General features: G+C 47.4%; 4 protein-coding genes and 1 non-coding gene across 12 annotated transcripts; 2 read left to right on the forward strand and 3 right to left on the reverse strand.

The window, feature by feature from the left end:
- Nucleotides 1–9: 9 nt before the first annotated feature.
- Ptip (PAX transcription activation domain interacting protein) lies at nt 10–8,816 on the reverse strand. The gene is made up of 7 exons (NM_168571.3): nt 8,465–8,816; nt 5,542–8,085; nt 4,954–5,484; nt 3,283–4,879; nt 1,875–3,176; nt 1,582–1,813; nt 10–1,519 (listed from the first exon to the last, which is right to left on the reverse strand). The coding sequence occupies exons 1-7, from the start codon at nt 8,537–8,539 to the stop codon at nt 916–918; spliced, it is 6,885 nt and encodes a 2,294-aa protein (NP_729947.2). The 5' UTR covers nt 8,540–8,816; the 3' UTR covers nt 10–915.
- Nucleotides 8,817–9,273: 457 nt separating this feature from the next.
- Nucleotides 9,274–11,401, reverse strand: endos (endosulfine). 6 transcript variants are annotated; one of them, NM_001274891.1, is made up of 3 exons: nt 11,084–11,401; nt 10,502–10,697; nt 9,274–10,115 (listed from the first exon to the last, which is right to left on the reverse strand). In NM_001274891.1, the coding sequence occupies exons 2-3, from the start codon at nt 10,685–10,687 to the stop codon at nt 9,942–9,944; spliced, it is 360 nt and encodes a 119-aa protein (NP_001261820.1). In that variant the 5' UTR covers nt 10,688–10,697; nt 11,084–11,401; the 3' UTR covers nt 9,274–9,941. The 6 variants fall into 6 exon arrangements, with proteins under 6 accessions (NP_001261820.1, NP_648684.1, NP_001261821.1 ...); NM_140427.3 differs by having other exon boundaries at nt 9,520–10,115; NM_001274892.1 differs by having other exon boundaries at nt 9,520–10,115; nt 10,502–10,752.
- CG6650 (uncharacterized protein) lies at nt 11,145–14,604 on the forward strand. Of its 3 annotated transcripts, NM_140428.4 has the most exons (6): nt 11,145–11,290; nt 11,356–12,065; nt 12,120–12,338; nt 12,428–12,592; nt 12,652–13,378; nt 13,440–14,335. In NM_140428.4, the coding sequence occupies exons 2-6, from the start codon at nt 11,923–11,925 to the stop codon at nt 13,689–13,691; spliced, it is 1,506 nt and encodes a 501-aa protein (NP_648685.1). In that variant the 5' UTR covers nt 11,145–11,290; nt 11,356–11,922; the 3' UTR covers nt 13,692–14,335. The 3 variants fall into 3 exon arrangements, with proteins under 3 accessions (NP_648685.1, NP_001287066.1, NP_001246747.1); NM_001300137.1 differs by lacking the exon at nt 11,145–11,290 and having other exon boundaries at nt 11,769–12,065; nt 13,440–14,604; NM_001259818.2 differs by lacking the exon at nt 11,145–11,290 and having other exon boundaries at nt 11,769–12,065.
- On the reverse strand, nt 14,226–16,531 carry asRNA:CR42871 (antisense RNA:CR42871). The gene has a single exon (NR_037749.3).
- On the forward strand, nt 14,471–16,446 carry CG6661 (uncharacterized protein). The gene has a single exon (NM_140429.5). It carries the CDS (start codon nt 14,620–14,622, stop codon nt 16,363–16,365), a length of 1,746 nt encoding a protein of 581 aa, NP_648686.3. The 5' UTR covers nt 14,471–14,619; the 3' UTR covers nt 16,366–16,446.
- Nucleotides 16,532–16,568: the final 37 nt, after the last annotated feature.

A 16,568-nucleotide genomic window follows, 5' to 3' on the forward strand; every position in this document is an offset into this window, starting at 1 on the left:
TACAGGCACATTTCGAGTTAACATTATTTTTATTTTTCATACAATTCGTACAATGCCTACCTATAATTAATATTAAATCGCAAAATATTGGCTTTACCTAGTGAAAAGTACTTAGCATCCTAATAGCCGATAATATAAATTTCTGTGAAACATTTCGTATACTTTAGGAATAATATGTGTATATTTGCGTGACTTCCTAAAGGTGAAGGTTCCGGAACCTACAAAAATATATAAAATGATTGTTTGAACTGGTTATCGTAACACTAATTAAGGTAGTTCTTTGTTACACGCTAGATTATATATTTCTATACATATCGGTCGAGCTGTATATTAATTATGAACAATTAACGATTCTGAAAACTAAGAACTCGTTGGGGACTGTTCAAGCTTTGCGAAATAATAGAGATATTTGTACATTTATATAAACCTAATGATTTAAGCGATCCGCATTAATACCAATCAGCATTAACACATCAAAAATATGGATCGCTCTATATATAATTATAGATTCTACTTGTGGATTACAAGAAGATTAAGAACGAAAAGATTTCGATTCCCAAGTATATTTACAATTTAAATTGAGCTGGCGCTTTGAAAAAATTGAAAAAATTAACTATTTTAAAGTAGGGGGATGCAATAAATTTGTCTAGCTGTGACCGATATGCCGATGTGCCCGAGACCCTATAAACTCATTCGTTCCGGCATGCCCGATTGAATTGACGAACTCTATGGACTAGTTTCGCGTTGGTATATCATAAGAAATTGGCGCGGCCTACAACATCAATGGCCAATGACATTGCGCAGTGGCAATGTCATACCCATACGTATTTGATAACAGCTCGCATAAATTCTTTTGTGACTATACAGCGAGTCTGAGACCTTATCTCAGCTCTACAGCAACCAAAACACTCGGCGCTAGGACTTATTACTATTGCAGCTATTGACATTGTTATTGTTGTACAAGTATGGTATAAGATTGGGCTCAATCTCCAGCTGCTGCCTGAGTATCGAGCTCATGACGAACTCCGTTGAAACGATATGACACTTGGGATTTCCGTGCCGCGTGAGATCCGCACAGAGATGCATGTCCGTGGGACAGGTTACTATGATGTAGGAATCGGGCGCTTGCATGTGTGTTTCCGCCACAGATGCACCGCTTCTCCGCTTCGGCTCCACTTTACCACCAGACGATTCAATCATTCGTATAATTTCTTCGCGAGCTGGGAACACGTCCGGCGTCACATGGAAGTATTTGCCGGCAAACAGCGTTGAACGAGTGGGGGCGCACAGCACGGTATTCAGATTGAACTGCAGGTTCTCGTCCACCGGTATGTGCTGAATGCGGTATGGATCTGTAGGCACAAATTTACCAGCTTTGGCACTATCAGCAATCCAGCTCGACTTCAGCACATAATCGACGTGGCAGCAGGCCTGGATTAGCTTGCATGTACGACTCTCGCGTGTCATTACCAGGTGAGTGGCATCTGCAGGGCTGTCCACCACAATTCCACCCAAAATTCTAAAAAAAAAAAAAGGGAAAAGTTAAAAAACGAAACTAAGAATACGTTGTATTATACTTACAACACAGCTTTTTTAAGAGCCTCGGCATCTGCGACCTGGGAAAATATGACCTTTGGTGGTTTGGTGGTAGTTGGATATTCTACGCAGACAATTTGCTCTGGCAGCTGCTCCTGCTGGAATGCGTTCATCTTCTGGCGCTTAAGTTTTTGCTCGTTGCCGTAAGGATCGGATAAGTGTCGCTTGACCCGTTCGTGTGCCTCCTGAGTTAGATTGATGGGCGCCTTCCAAGCAGCTGTTAAGAAACAAATCGTCAAATGATTTTACAATATAATACGAGTTTAGTTTGTACTTACTTAGCAGATGAGCCACCAGATTGCATTCGATGCGGAAGGGAGCGACCAAGTTGTACTGCTGATACTTGGGATTCTCATACTGGGAGAGGCCACTAAGGTTACCGATGCACACGTCGCTTAACCAAAGCGCATTGACCATCGGTATGTTCCACTCCTTGGCGGCATTAAACTTGTTGCCCTCGAGCTGCTTGCACACGACCACTGTGTTCACCTTGGACAGATAGGATGTGTAGATGGCACCGCACTCCTCTGCCATCTGCTGTAGTCTCACAACCTCCTCGCCTTCAAATCCCTCGGAGGTTATGATGTAGCGTTCTAGGGGCTTACGATAGCCAAACTGGCTGGGGAACGGTAGGTGCAACGGCTGCCACGGTGGCATCAGTTGGCGCTTTAAGCAAATATCACTCAGCCAGTAGGCAGTGACGCAGCGCTTGGCATCCCGCAACGCCTGCATCACCACGCCATGACGCTGAGTGCGACAAATAACATGGGTTACTCGGGGGCAGTAAACACGTTCGATGTCACCGCCAAACTGTCTAATCGTATCTAGCCAAATGGGCAGTTCATCACCGTCTGTTTCATCGTATTCCACAATGTAGAACGTACAGCCCACCAAAAAGAGATCGGCTGGTAACTTTAGGTTCGGATTGTGCCCGTAGAACTGCGGCATAGGGATCGGTTGCTGACCAGGACGAGTTTGAATGTAGCCGTGAGGAGTCCGCTGCACTGGCACACCCACGCCCACTCCCACAGCCATCTGTTGCTGCTGCTGGGGGGACTGTGTCGGAGCGACTACGATCTGTTGTTGGACTAGATGTTGCTGCGGTGCCTGCTGCTGTTGTGGCAGGGCGACAACTCTGCGCATTTGCTGCTGTTGCAGCAGTTGTTGTTGCTGCTGTTGCTGCAACATGAGCAACTCCTGCTGAGTTCGCGGTGGTCCAGGAACTCCGGCTGTTGCGTTATGTTGCTGGCCCATCATTCTAAGAGCACCAGCTGCCGACGGTGGCTCGACGTGTTGCTGTGGTGGTAATTGCTGTTGGACAACCATTTGTTGTTGTTGCTGCTGCTGCTGTTGCTGTTGTAATAGTAATTGTTGCTGCTGCTGCTGAATGGCTCCGGTCACCACCACCTGTTGTACAATCTGCTGTTGCTGTGGCTGCTGTCCATCGGGAAGTTGAATTATTTGCTGTTGTGGTGTTTGAGCTCCATTATTTCCTAAGCGATTGCTCAACATGTTGGCCAGGGCTGTCTTCGTTTTGAGGTTCATTTGCTGCGGTGATTGTTGCGGCTGTCCATCGGGAGCTGTGCAAAAGGAATTGGTTACTATGTGCATTGTCCTTTTTTTAATGATTAAAGATGATTCGTATAATTGTAAAAGTCACTGTAGCAGACAAATGCATTTACTTACTCGTTGATGTCATGACCAAAGTTTGCGTCATTATGTTGGCATTTCCGGGAAGAACACCTCCTGCTCCTGGAGTTGTAGGTGTGCCTGGTGCGGACTGCTGCTGCGGCTGTTGGACGATGGTCTGTTGTTCAATCAGCTGACCATTGGGTCCGGTGATAAGCTGCACTGTTTGCTTGCCCAGCTGCTGAGGTCCCTGTTGCTGAATGGGAATCTGCTGGACTCGCAACTGCTGCCGCTGCATCAGCATTTGCTGGTTGGGATCATTGGGGTTGAAGGGCTGCTGTTGAGGAGACTGCTGCTGTTGCTGTGGTCCCGCTCCTGGCTGCTGTTGAATCGGACTCAAGCCAGGTGTTCCGGCGCGTACAACAACCTGTCGTTTTCCCTGCTGCTGTTGCAGCCAGAGGACTTGTTGCTGCTGTGTTAATCCGGGTGGCATTTGGTGTTGGACAATAATGTGCCCGGGCGGAACCGGACCTGCCGGTCGCGTCGCTACTATGCTGCCCGGTGCTCCAGGTCGCGGCTGGTAGGCAACCTGTTGGCGAAGCATTACTCGAGGTTTGTTCTGCTGATTCAACTTAGTAATATATTCGGCTCTTTTGTGAGCATCCAATGACATGAGGTGTGCATGCGTTTTTTCGTCCACCACGATTTTTTGTTGCTGTGGCTGTTGCATTACCAACTGTTGTTGCTGACCAAGATGCTGTTGCTGCTGCTGCGGCTGTTGTTGTTGCGGTGGCGGCAGCACGATCTGTTGCTGTTGTTGAGTGGGTTGAGGCTGTTGCTGTTGAGGCTGGCCGGGCCAAGAGGTTTGCGGCCGCAATCCACGCGGAACAAATTGCTGCTGAGGCTGCGGCTGCGGCGTTGTTGGTCCACCGGGCAGGGGTGATTGCATCCCAACACTGGTGGGTGTGCCTGGAGTGCTGGACGCCATTTGACCGCCAGCAGGACTTTGCGGTGACCAATGCTGCTGCTGCATTTGTGGATGGTGTTGTGGAGACTGCTGTTGTTGCTGAAGCAACAACTGTTGTTGTTGCTGCTGCTGCGGAGGCGGCGTGCGTTGAGGCAGTTGTTGCTGCGTGATAAGCTGCATTATTTGTTGCTGCTGATTATCGTTGGACAGTTTTTGCTGCAGTATCTGCTGTTGTTGGGGCGTTTGCTGCTGTTGTATAAGGATTTGCTGTTGTTGTTGTCCCACTAGCTGTTGTTGTTGTTGCTGCTGCTGCTGCTGTTGTTGTTGTTGCTGTTGTTGCTGCTGCTGTTGCTGTTTTTGCATTAACTGCTGTTGTTGTAGGTACTGCAAGCGCTGTGGATCACTGAGTATTTGCTGGTTAACAACAATCTGCTGCGGCTGCTGCTGCATTTGCATCCTCTGCTGTTGCTGCTGTTGTGGTATAATCTGCTGCTGCTGCAACATTTGTTGTTGCTGCACAAGTTGCTGTTGTGTCTGATTGACCACGTAAACGTTTTGGCTCTGCGGATTTTGGGCTAGGATTTGCTGTTGCTGTTGTACGCTAAGCTGATTAAAGTGCTGCTGGCTAATTATAAAGGTCTTTTGTTGCTGCTGCTGTTGTTGTGGCTGCTGAACTCCAGAAATTTGCTGGTGTGAATCAAACGAAAATTTATTGGGGTAAATATTTAAAAAAAAAGACAAAAAACTAAGAGTAGGCATACCTGCTGTGGTTGTTGTTGCAGCTGCTGTTGCTGGGGAAATTGACCAATAATCTGCTGTTGTTGTTGTTGTGGAACCTGCTGCTGTTGCTGAACATTGGTTGGTGGACGTTGTATGGTTTGTTGAATTATCCGCACTTGACCACCAGCTCCAAGTGCTATTTGCTGCTGTTGTGTAAACTGAACTTGTTGCGGTTGTTGTTGTTGAACTTGGTGCTGTTGCGGAAGCTGTTGCTGCTGCTGTGCCGGTGGCAGTTGCTGCACTTGAGTAATCTGTTGTTGCTGCTGCGGCTGCTGTTGTGCTTGTTGTTGAACGTGCAACAATTGCTGCTGCTTCTGCAAGGCCAAAGACATATGACTTTGAATGATTTGTTGTCCTTGAGCCGTGGATGTGTTTATAACATGGCGCTGAGTGATGACTTGTTGCTGTTGTCCAGGCTGTGGCTGTTGCTGCGTCAGGACCTGCTGTTGTTGCTGCTGCTGTTGTTGTTGCTGCTGCTGCTGCTGTTGTTGTTGTTGTTGCTGCTGTATTTGCTAAAAAGAAGTAATCATTAATTTCCGGTAAAAAATAATATATGTTCTTTATTTTACTTGAGCGTTTTGTTGGTTTGGCTGCTGTTGCAAGGTGGGGGTAGTAGGTTGCTGTTGCAGTGGCGATTGTCGCGGAGAAGGGGTGTGCTGCTGTTGTGGTTGCTGCTGCTGCTGCTGTTGCGGTTGCTGTGCCATTTGCTGCTGCTGGGGCTGCGGTGCCATTTGTTGTTGCTGTTGCATCTGTTGTTGCTGCTTCAATTGTTGCTGCCTCATTATCAACGAGTCCTGATTGCTGCTCAATGCAGATCGACTGAGCACTTGAGCTACCTGAACGGGGTCCGTTGGGTCGATAGGCTTCTGCTGGGAGAATGATTGCTGCGGCTGAGTGGCTTGTCCAGGAACCACCTGATGCTGATGCAGCTTTGCCTGCATGGGTGGAGTTTGAGAAATCTGGGGCGATTGCGGAGAAATATGCTGGGGACTCTGCTGTTGCTGTTGTTGCTGCTGTTGGGCCAATTGTTGTTGCTGCTGCAATTGCATGCGCTGCTGTTGATGGACGGGCTGTTGAAAGGGCTGCATCTGTTGCTGCTGTTGCGGCGACATCATAGATTGTGGTTGAGGTTGTTGTGGCGAGCCCATCATGTGCTGTTGTCGATTCTGTTGCATTTGCTGTTGCTGGCGCAAATGTTGTTGCTGGGCGTTTTGCGGCGAGGGCGGAGGTGGCGGAGTCATTTGGGGAGCTGGGGATTGCAGTTGTCGCGGCGATTGTGGCGGCAACATATTGCTAGTTGCATGATGCTGCTGTTGCTGCAACGATGGGGATGGCGTACTTGGTGGCATTACCGGCGAACGGTTTTGCACCATCCGAGGCGACTGTTGTTGTTGTAGATTCTGTTGCTGTTGTTGCTGCTGCATTTGCATCTGTAATTGCTGCTGCTGCTGCATAACTTGTTGCAGCTGTTGTTGAATTTGTCTCTGTTGCTGCTGCTGTTGCGGCGTCAATGCTTGTCCGCTTTGCACGATTTGCTGCAATTGCATTTGATTCTGGTTCAAAATTTGTTGCTGCCGCATTAGATGTTGGTGTATGATTTGCGGCGAAACCGGCACAGATTGTTGTTGTGGCTGCTGTTGCTGAACAACTTGCTGCTGAACAATTTGCTGTTGCTGAACTATCTGCTGCTGCTGTACCATCGTTTGCTGCTGGCCCACTTGTTGCTGCACCACCTGTTGCTGTTGAACTATCTGCTGGTGGTGCTGAGGGGATTGCACGGGCTGCGGCGTTGTAGATGGTGTACGTGGTGTCTGCCGGCCTGTTGGAGTCGTTGGCAGTCGGGGCGACTGCTGTTGCTGAGGAATTTGTTGTGGATGTTGTTGAGAAAGTTGCTGTGGAAGTTGCTGTGCGATTTGTTGCGGGTGTTGTTGCGCAAGCTGCTGTTGAAGTGGTTGAGGATGCGGCTGTTGCTCCTGCTGCATTAGTTGCATTTGGATTTGTTGCTGTTGCTGAGACTGCTGCGTTGTTTTCATTTGTCTCTGCTGTAGGATATTTTTGATTTGCTGCTGGTTTTGTGGTTGCTGCTGCAGGTTGGCGGGGATAATCTTCTGCTGCTGAATTATTAATTGTTGTTGATGCTGCGGGTGTGGTGCAGGAGTAGGTGCTTGAGGACCACCTTGCTGTAACTGGTGAGGGGATTGTTGTGCTGGCTGTTGGGGTTGTGGCTGTGGGCGCACAAAGACCACCTGCTGCTGTGCGGGTACGGGCAGCTGTTGCTGCTGTATTTGTTCAGCTGAAGCCTGCAGCTGAGACTTAATGCTAGCGATGCTCTTGGCAGCTACGCTGTCCTCGCCAAAGCCAAGGATGTCAGATAGGGCAGAAGTAGCCGTTGCCTGTTGCTGGATAATCTGCTGTTGATGTTGCTGCTGCTGCTGCTGCTGCTGTTGTTGTTGTTGTTGTTGTTGTTGTTGTTGTTGTTGTTGTTGTTGTTGTTGCTGCTGCTGCTGCTGCTGCTGTTGTTGCTGCATCTGGTGTTGGTGCTGCAATTGCTGCTGCTGCTGAATTTGTTGCTGCTGCGTAGCCTGCTGCTTTTGTGTTCGCTGCTTTTCAATGGGCTTCAGCAGTCTCGGATGATACGTCTCCACGGGCATGCAGTTTTTGTACTTAAGGCTATCTGTCACCCAGTCGGGCGTCACAATAATGATGGCATTCTTGGGCAGGGCCAGCGCCTTGTTGTAGATGCCACCGTTGGCTGCACCGCACACCAGATGCGTGTTGGTGGCCCCAAAGCTGTGCGTGACTACGGCACCGTGGTATGTCAGCATGGCGTAAAGACGCCTTCGATCCCCTGCCACTACATTGGTGATGGCCACCCGAATGCCGCGCATCAACCGCATTTGATTCGGACTCGGGTCGAAAGCCCGTGTCGAGGCCATTCGGCCTAGCTTGGCGCTGTGCACGATCCATTGCTCCGTTACGGGAATTGCACTGTAGAGGTCCAGGTTCATGGACAGCTCCTCCTCGTTGTAGTTGGTGGCGCATATCATGTGGGTGATTTGGTCCGACAGGAACAGTTTCGATTGAGCGCCACCGCTCTTAAGAAAGCGTTCGATCTGCAAGGCAAAGGCATAATAATTATTTATTACATTACTTGATTTAAACAGTATATATAAAAGATATATGTATGTGACCAAATAAGAATTCTTTTTTCAAGGGTGCCAAATATGTTGCTTCCGTTGGTAGAGGAGAACCAAAACAAAAATCAGTTGATTTAGCACCAATACAAACTCCAGTACACAAACACACAAACACGGCAATTTGCCGGCAACTTTTATGGCGCGCATTTGCCAAGGTGCCCGGGTTACCCTGTCCGCCCGCGCTCCAACCCACCCTGTGAGACGCACGCACACCCGCTCACACAAACACACACACACGTACGCACAATGCAAGTACAGCAACAGCAAACGAAAGATTCGCTTTGCAGCTTTTTACCTCCTCGTCCAGATTTCCCAGCACAAAGTATATCACATCCTCGAACAGTTTGTCGCTTATCTTGAGGTTCTCCATGGCGCCGCCGTTTGTTTGACCACTTGCACTTCTCTGGCGGCGCTAATTTCACTTTTGCTTTTGTTATTGCTGCTGCCGCGGCTGCTCGTGGGCATCTACATTGCAGCGTGTTTTCTCGTCTTTCCGCTGATCTTGGCCATTTGCGAACTTCGAAAAACGGTGTGCGATGCGGTGCTTATCGCGTAGCACATAACAAATGCAATTTGGAACCGAAAAATTGCATTTAAAGATCACTTTTTCTCTTTTATCACCGCTGCGCCTTCCGCCTAGAGTTGGTACAAAACACTGTTTATGCGATACTATCGATAGTTCCAGAAGTGTGGCAATATGGATGCTTAATCTGCTGGTATCGATTGGTGGAAAACTTGGATATTTGATTGATTTCATTTGTACTGTGGTCCAAAAAGCGATTTTATTGGTTAAAACTTTTTTAATTGGGCCTAAAACTCACTTTGCAAGTTCGATTAACTTTTAACTAAAACACGATGTTCGTATGAAAATATATGAACCCATCTATTTGTATTAAATATTGTGTATTTCCCACCTATTTTGGTGATTTCATTTCGTTCCCGTCCAATTTGAACAACCAATTACCATACCACACCGCTCGAAGGAACGTTTCCTAGTTAATTAGACTCCACTCCGGGCACTTATAATTTAAGTAAACATTTGTATGGCACATTTCCGATTCAGTTGTTGGGTTAGCGCCCCAGGAAATCAACACATTTATAAGTATACGTACATACATTTATTTTAGCTCTGCTTGATTTACAAATTCATTTTAACTCGACTGTTTGGTTTTTGCATCAAAAATTTAGCTCTGCAAGCAGCAGTACCTATGTTATTATCAATTAGTTGGTGAAATTCCGTCAACTGCTTATAGAATGAATGCAAAAAAAAAAATATAAAAACATTTTCCATAGAACATGGTGAACTTTTAAAAACTTTTGATGGAATCCCAGTAATGTACGAGAACGTGTGTGTGTGTGTGGCTGGCTGCTCCAACTTAAATTTATTATGCTCGTAATACTTACAACTATGTACGACGAGGGTAAGTTAGTTTAATGTTACAAAGATAGAGATATATATAACTGTTGCAATAAATTTCGCGCTGCTCGGCTCGCCATCTTCGCTTCCCCGGCCTGAGAGATGGACTGATGAGTTGATCTTGAGATTGATTGGCCAGTGCGGATGGCGATTGAATTTAACGGGGGAAACACGGAACATGGTGCTAGAATTTCAGTTTAAACTGTCGCGAAATGCCCGCACAATCCGGCAGCAGCCATCTTAGCATTAGGTTTTTCATTAAAATTAGGTATAGAGCATTTGAAGTGGGGAACGGAGAACTGGCTGCACTTGAGGTTGTGGATACAGTAGAGGTGAGTGTTGAGTGGTGAGTAAATTAGCTCGTCGCCGGGAACTTGTTACAGGGTTGGATGATCGAAGTCTTGCGCGCCGGCACGGTTTCGGGCGTGGGAATGGCCTCCCCGGTGGTCACCTTGTTGGCAAAGACCTGCTTGACGCCGCCACCCTTCTGCTTGGCCATCTGGTAATCGCCCGAGTCGAAGAACTTTTGCTGTGGGAAGGATATGAAGGAATACATATTAGATTTCTCTTATATAATCAAATAGCTTTTTAGAACTAAAACGGAGATATCTTCCAAATGCAAACTTAATGTAACAATCTGATTTCGTTTACCAGATCATCAAGTTGATATAAACTATGCGCTGTGATTATTGAGTTTCATTGATTTCAGAAAGCAATTGCCAAATAGTATGGATCTTAGAATAGAGGAAACATGAATTGTTATTTTCCTTTAAACAACGGGTACTAAATACTACTAAATAATATTATTATTATTATTTTTAATTGATATTCATATTACAGGGTTTGGGTATCCCCGAACACCGAAAGTTAGTAAACTTATTGTTTGATTGTTTTCGAATTGTGCTAATCACTTACCCCCTTCTGCAGCCTTTTCTGGAGGAAGGCCGAGTGTCCGCCCGGCACGCGCATTCCGCTGGGATACTTGGACTTGAGTTTCTCCTCCTCGATCTTCTCGAGATCCGTGAGGTTAGCCTGCTCGGTGGTCTCGGTGTCCTGGGGCGTGGTGGCCGGGCTGTTGCTGTTTTCTTCCGCGGAGCTCATTGTGTGCTGCCTACGGGTGATAGTACTGGGATTAGCCAAGGTGCGACAATGGCGACACGGGAGAACTTAAATGGCAAAAGGAGGGGGAGGCGGCGGAATTGCAGAGGGGCAGCGAAAATCGGAGGCGCGCAAAATGCCAAGAGAAAATTGCATTTCATTACACACACACACAGACACAAACGCGCTAGGCTCGCACAAACACTGGCACGTAAATCCAGGGCAGGCGCACGCACACTTGCTAATATATGTGGACGCGAAATATTATAGTAATAATCGGATGTGCAAATATTGTTTTAATTTTTTATATACACCAACCACTACGCAGGCGATAAGGCTTGTGTGTGCGTGCGTTTGCTCGTCGATGCGGTTGTTTGTGTGCAAGGCGTAGTTGCTCACCTTTTGCCTGTAAAATTTGACGATTAACTGTTGTTTTCCTTCTCCTTTTGTTCTTCACCCGTCTATCAGTGTGTCTCCTTCCCTGGAATCGAATCGGTTTTGCCAATTAGCGTGCCGACTTAGCGGAGAGTGCTGCTATTCGCTAACGATTCCGGCAAATGATGTGCTGTTCGACTAAATCAGGCTGTTACACGAGCTATGTATTTGGTGTGTGGAGAGTGACTGAAATTCCCAAGGCGACTCAATTGTAAAATTATTTTATCACTTTACAGACGCAAGACTGTCTTCGATAGCAGAAGGCGTTATTTCGGAACATATCGTTTATCGAAACTACAGTTGCTCAATACTGAACTGTCCAGCTTCGAGTAGCTGTGGCTCAAACCATTGTTGTCATCGATAAGCAATTGCAATTTTATTTGTTTGCTTAAAAAATTAAAATATAAACTACGAGGATCAAATAAACATACATATTCCCAATATGTTAGCGAAAAAATATGCTCAAAAAAAGATGTTTAAACACAATGTAAGCTGTTCTATGCATTGAACAAATTAACACATTGAGAGGGCGCTCTTATAAGTGCACATTTCAATTTAAATTTATTTTAATATATTCAAATATAGTATAGCAGTATAGCATTCAAATGTAACTGTTGGTTGGACTATCGCTGTAGTCCAAGAACTGCAGATAGTGTCATCGCTAGCTTTGAAGCATCTCAAAGGAAAAAGAGCGATAATTCTGATAAGAAAGTTGGCGTAGCCGGAAGGCGGATTGTCACATACAAAATAGTTTGGAAAGCCCAAACTGAGGCGAACCAATCACACAACAATCCACGCCCACAATGACCGCCCTGCGATACATGGGATGGATCACCGGCTGTTCCGTCCTAACGGCCTTTGTTTCCATAATTTGGCAGGCATTCATCGCCCTGCAGACGCTTAACAGGACGACTGTCCTGCTCACCGGTCTCCTGGCAATCGAGGGGTGAGTTCATTCGGCTACACTGCAGCACTAGCTATATATGCATTTGTATTTCAGATCCCTGAAGCGGACCGCGTTGGAACCGGCACCCAAGGTGGCCATCGGCTACGGAGCCTGCACGGACTTGCAGATAAACGCCACTGAATTTCTGGATCGCTACTATGGGCGCCGGATTCCAGTCGCAGCAGCCACTACAGGATCTCGGGCGGTCGTGAACAACGAGGACGAGCTCTTGCAGTCCTTTGCCTATTACTTTCAGAACGGCGCTGCAGCGGAGTAAGTTGCATGGAAGGATCTTGGATATCCAATATTTTATTGGCTATGCAAGTTACTAACAAAGTATTTCATACTGGTCCACTTTTCAGGCGAGTGATGGCAAACAGTACCCTCTTCACACAGCTGGTGGGCTACGCCAAGGTGATGGACAAGGAGAGGATCAATTGGTACATGGGTGGTAACGCCCCACTGATGGCCGTGCGCTTTTTTATGGAGGGAGCTCAAGTGCTACTGGGCGCCCACATGTCTAGAAAGTAATTACCTATCTGAATAACAAATTATTTCATGGAACTTAATGTAAAAACTTCTTCAGGCTGCGGCCACTGCTGCCAAAGGAGATTCGTCTGGCTGGTGACGAGATTCCAAACGATGACATCCATCTTATTCTGGAGTACAAGGCTGGTGACAAATGGGGCCCATATGTGGCACCTCGCGCCAATCGCTACATTCTGCACAACGATCGAAATAATCCGCATCTGCGGGCCGTGGAGCAGTTGACGGATGCTTTGAAGATGTATCAGCCACAGCTGTTGGTTGTCAGCGGGCTGCAAATGATGGACATGTTCACCTTTAAGTCTGGTGAGCGAGAGGCGCGCCTGCAGCAAGTACAAAGGCAACTAACCAGCCAGCCGCAGGGCACTCTGAACCACTTCGAGATGGCTTCTTACGTGGAGTTGCAGCTGCTTCAACAGCTTCGACACTTTGTACTGCCCTACGTAGACTCCCTGGGAATGAACGAACAAGAGCTCTCTAACCTGCAGCAGGTTCTTGCTCACGGACGGACGACCTTAGCCACCGACTGGAATCCGCGCATAGCTCACACCCTTGACCAGATGCGGCAGGTTTTCATTAGTCTCCTTGAAGATTACGAAGACCGAAGCTCAAGCGATGCCAAGCGTCGCTCTATCTCGCGCATACATGTGCACACGTTGGCCTATCAGGCGATCCTTACCACAGCGGGCTCCAAGTGGAAAAACACACGTGCTGCCGCTGCAAAGGCAGCGCTCACTGCTCACCGATACGTCTGCAAATCCCAATTTGTGAGTACGCATTTATGTGTAGTATGTTTTAGTTTTGAACTGATAATTCTTTCATCCGCAGATTAACCCGGAGGCAGTGCTGCAGGTTCTAGATGACAGTTTCGCCACCTCGGCTCAGGCGGATGCGCCGCGAATGCGCATTGGTGCAGCCAGTCCCGTGCCCTGTTGGCGGGAGTATATCCAGTACGGTCGTCACCGGCAACGGCTAGAGGTGGAAATCTGTGTGGCCCCGGTGCTGGTGTGTCGCGAAGCCAGAAAAACGGCTGGGGCTGGCGACAACATCTCTGCCTCCGGACTCGCGGCACAGTTGTAGGATCGGCTATCACAATGGGACAGGCAAAGACTGCATAGTATTTCACTAGAAACCTGCAATGAAAGACTCGAATAGAAGGCCAGGACGAAACCCCGATGCATTCCCCCGCTGGATGGACATGAACTCGGCATGTTTAGCACCTTAGTGACCTTAGAAACGCGTTACCTTCACACAAATCTGACGAATATGCTCAACCGATAGCACGAAGAAAGCAACGAATCCCATGAGACCACATATCCAGATGAGTTTTAGGCGAAGATGCTGAATTCTGTATATGTATGCCTTCTCATCATAAACGTAAATTCCACGTGTTCAAAATTATTCCTAATGCAACAGCATCGAAACTCGGAAACGAATGTCACCTAGTCCTAAGTTATGTTAGTCACTAATTTTACTTTTTTGACATATTTGAGCCATTCCTACTTACAATTTGTTTTGCGCACTTGGTTTCAAATCATAATGAAAAATGCCTCAACGAATTAAACAAGCGATTCAGCACTGAAAGATAGTTGTGACCTTAAGTTCCCTGTATTTGTCGAAATATTTGAAACATTTTTATTTGAAACAAAAAGTATGTGATAATTGGACCTTAAATGTTATGAGCTTAAATTTCGTTCTGTTACAAATACATTTGTATTCTCAAGAATTTGTAAATCTCTTATTTTTATGGCTTACACAAATTGTTTGGTCTTATTATTATTAATATTTTGTTGTTTCCAGGCCATAGAACTATTGCAATCTGCTTCGTTTTGAATGCCTTTGGATTTAGAAAACGAACTGCCTTTTCCACAACTGTCTTACATCGGCGAAACGCACTGTTTAAACACACATTACACATATATTTTTATACACTTAAGTATACGAATATTAAACTGGCAAATGTAGAATAAATTCCTGTTAAAAGCTTCAAATTAAAATTGTCCAAGCAATGCTTAAGCTGGGACTCGCGGTCCCCACTCGATGGTCCTTCAGATGTCGTCGCCTTGGTGGAATGGCTATCATTAAAGGCGAGACAAAAATCTCCGTGGACAAGCAGAAAGCAGTCCAGCCGGAACAGGATGAGGACCAACAAGAGGTCGAGCCGGATTCCCAGCCGGCGGAAGAAAATCCAAGTATTCACAGGAACCAGAGAGTATTAGTTAATCATGCCATTCAGGAGATTCAGCACAGGCCGTTGGAGGTGCCCACAATTATCGGCGATGATACAGTGTACACCATGGACACTCAGCGTGTTTGCTGCCCGCATCACCTGCAGACGAACTTGGCTCACGTCTACTACGCCAATCGCAAGCAAATCGAGGCGGCAATTAAGTCTGCTCTTTCGGCGCAAGGAACTTGGAGTCTAGTTCCCATCGCCCAGCGACTGGCCATTTGGCGACGTGCCGCCACCATTATCGAGGAGGACGAGCTGCGGCTGAGAGTGTTCCTCATGATGACGCTGAGCAAAACCGCCGACGATGCGACGCGGGACATTCGGCGGCTACTCACATCGCTGAGGGCCAATGCTGACTATTTGGAGCATCTGTCCGAGCTGCGCTTTGAGATCCAGGGTGATATGAATGTATTCCCCAGCTTTCATTTGCGACCCATGGATGGATTTGTGGCCGCACTGGCACCATTTGAATCGGTGGCCTTGTCATCCAGCTTGGCCCTCTGTCCGGCGCTCATGGGCAACACGGTGTTGTGGAATCCCTCATTGGAAGTGGCACCAGTGAGCTATTTAATTTTCAGAGCCTTCCAGGAGGCGGGTTTGCCCAGCGGCGTTATCAACTTTGTGCCGGCCAACGAGCGTCTGTTCTTGGACACCATCACGGATGCCGTGCACTTTGCCGGACTGAATACTCAAGCGAGTGCAGCTTTTTACAGGCATGTGCACAAGCTGGTGAGCGATCGAATGGAGCGATACATCTGTTTTCCTCGTCTGGTGGCCGAGTGCCCGGGTCAGAACTTTCATTTTGTCCATGCCAGCGCTAAGGTGGAATCTGTCGTCTCAGCCACCGTGCAGGCGGCCTTTGGCTTTGCCGGACAGTATGCCAACTCGCTCTCCCGGATGTATGTGCCCTCGTCAATGTGGCCACGCCTCAGGGAGGAGTTGGTGGAGGCCACGGAGCAACTGACCATCGGAGACCCCATCGAATCGGAAACGGATATAGGAGCGATGGTGCATATAAATGACTTCCGGCGGATGCAGAAACTACTGCAGCGCACCAAGAACATGGAGCAGTTGTGCGGAGGCAGCTGTGATGACAGCACTGGTAGATTCGTTGATCCAACGATTGTCCGGGTGTCGGATCCATTGGATCCACTGCTGTGTGAGCCCTGCTGCGGACCGTTCTTGCCGGTGTTCGTCTATTCGGACGATTCCTTCAGTGAGGCTCTCAAGCTTGCCGCCAATCAGTCCAGATACGCGCTCTCCGGCTCCATATTCGCAAGTCAGGATGAGGTTATCCTTCACTGCCTGAACCAACTGCGAATGTCCGCTAGTAATCTCTACGTGAATGAGCGATGCACGGGTAGCACGTACGGGCTGACTCCCTTTGGTGGAAATCGGTTGTCCGGGACAAACGATAAATCCGGATCTGCCTACTTCCTAATGCGCTGGAGCTCGCCGCTGCTCATCGAGGAGACTGTTGATGGTCCACCTCCCATGCGTGGATCAAATACGTTTCCCTGAGCTTGCTGATGGGTGGCGGGTGTTTCAAAATTACAATAAATGTATTTGCAGTGGCGTTTTTACTATTTAACCACAAACTGGATAAACAATGTTTTCTCAATTATTAGTAGTTACTCTTCTTTAATCGGTATCGCCAGATATCGTAGCTTTTGATCTCATACTCATTTATATACCGGTAATTGCTAACAATTTTATAATAAATT

The sequence above is a fragment of the Drosophila melanogaster genome, chromosome 3L (assembly GCF_000001215.4).
Source record: "Drosophila melanogaster chromosome 3L".
In the NCBI taxonomy this organism is placed as follows: domain Eukaryota; kingdom Metazoa; phylum Arthropoda; class Insecta; order Diptera; family Drosophilidae; genus Drosophila; species Drosophila melanogaster.

What these genes read in the sequence shown, in the direction of transcription:
- CG6650 (NM_140428.4), top strand. Translation starts at nt 11,923, where the DNA reads ATGACCGCCCTGCGATACATGGGATGGATCACCGGCTGTTCCGTCCTA. An exon ending in CAGAACGGCGCTGCAGCGGA is followed by an intron (nt 12,339 to 12,427) that starts GTAAGTTGCATG and finishes TCCACTTTTCAG; the next exon opens with GCGAGTGATGGCAAACAGTA. An exon ending in ACGTCTGCAAATCCCAATTT is followed by an intron (nt 13,379 to 13,439) that starts GTGAGTACGCAT and finishes TTTCATCCGCAG; the next exon opens with ATTAACCCGGAGGCAGTGCT.
- CG6661 (NM_140429.5), top strand. Translation starts at nt 14,620, where the DNA reads ATGCTTAAGCTGGGACTCGCGGTCCCCACTCGATGGTCCTTCAGATGT.
- Ptip (NM_168571.3), bottom strand. Translation starts at nt 8,539, where the DNA reads ATGGAGAACCTCAAGATAAGCGACAAACTGTTCGAGGATGTGATATAC. An exon ending in TGCAACAACAACCACAGCAG is followed by an intron (nt 4,880 to 4,953) that starts GTATGCCTACTC and finishes GATTCACACCAG; the next exon opens with CAAATTTCTGGAGTTCAGCA. An exon ending in TCTGGTGGCTCATCTGCTAA is followed by an intron (nt 1,814 to 1,874) that starts GTAAGTACAAAC and finishes GTTTCTTAACAG; the next exon opens with CTGCTTGGAAGGCGCCCATC.
- endos (NM_001274891.1), bottom strand. Translation starts at nt 10,687, where the DNA reads ATGAGCTCCGCGGAAGAAAACAGCAACAGCCCGGCCACCACGCCCCAG. An exon ending in AGAAAAGGCTGCAGAAGGGG is followed by an intron (nt 10,116 to 10,501) that starts GTAAGTGATTAG and finishes TCCTTCCCACAG; the next exon opens with CAAAAGTTCTTCGACTCGGG.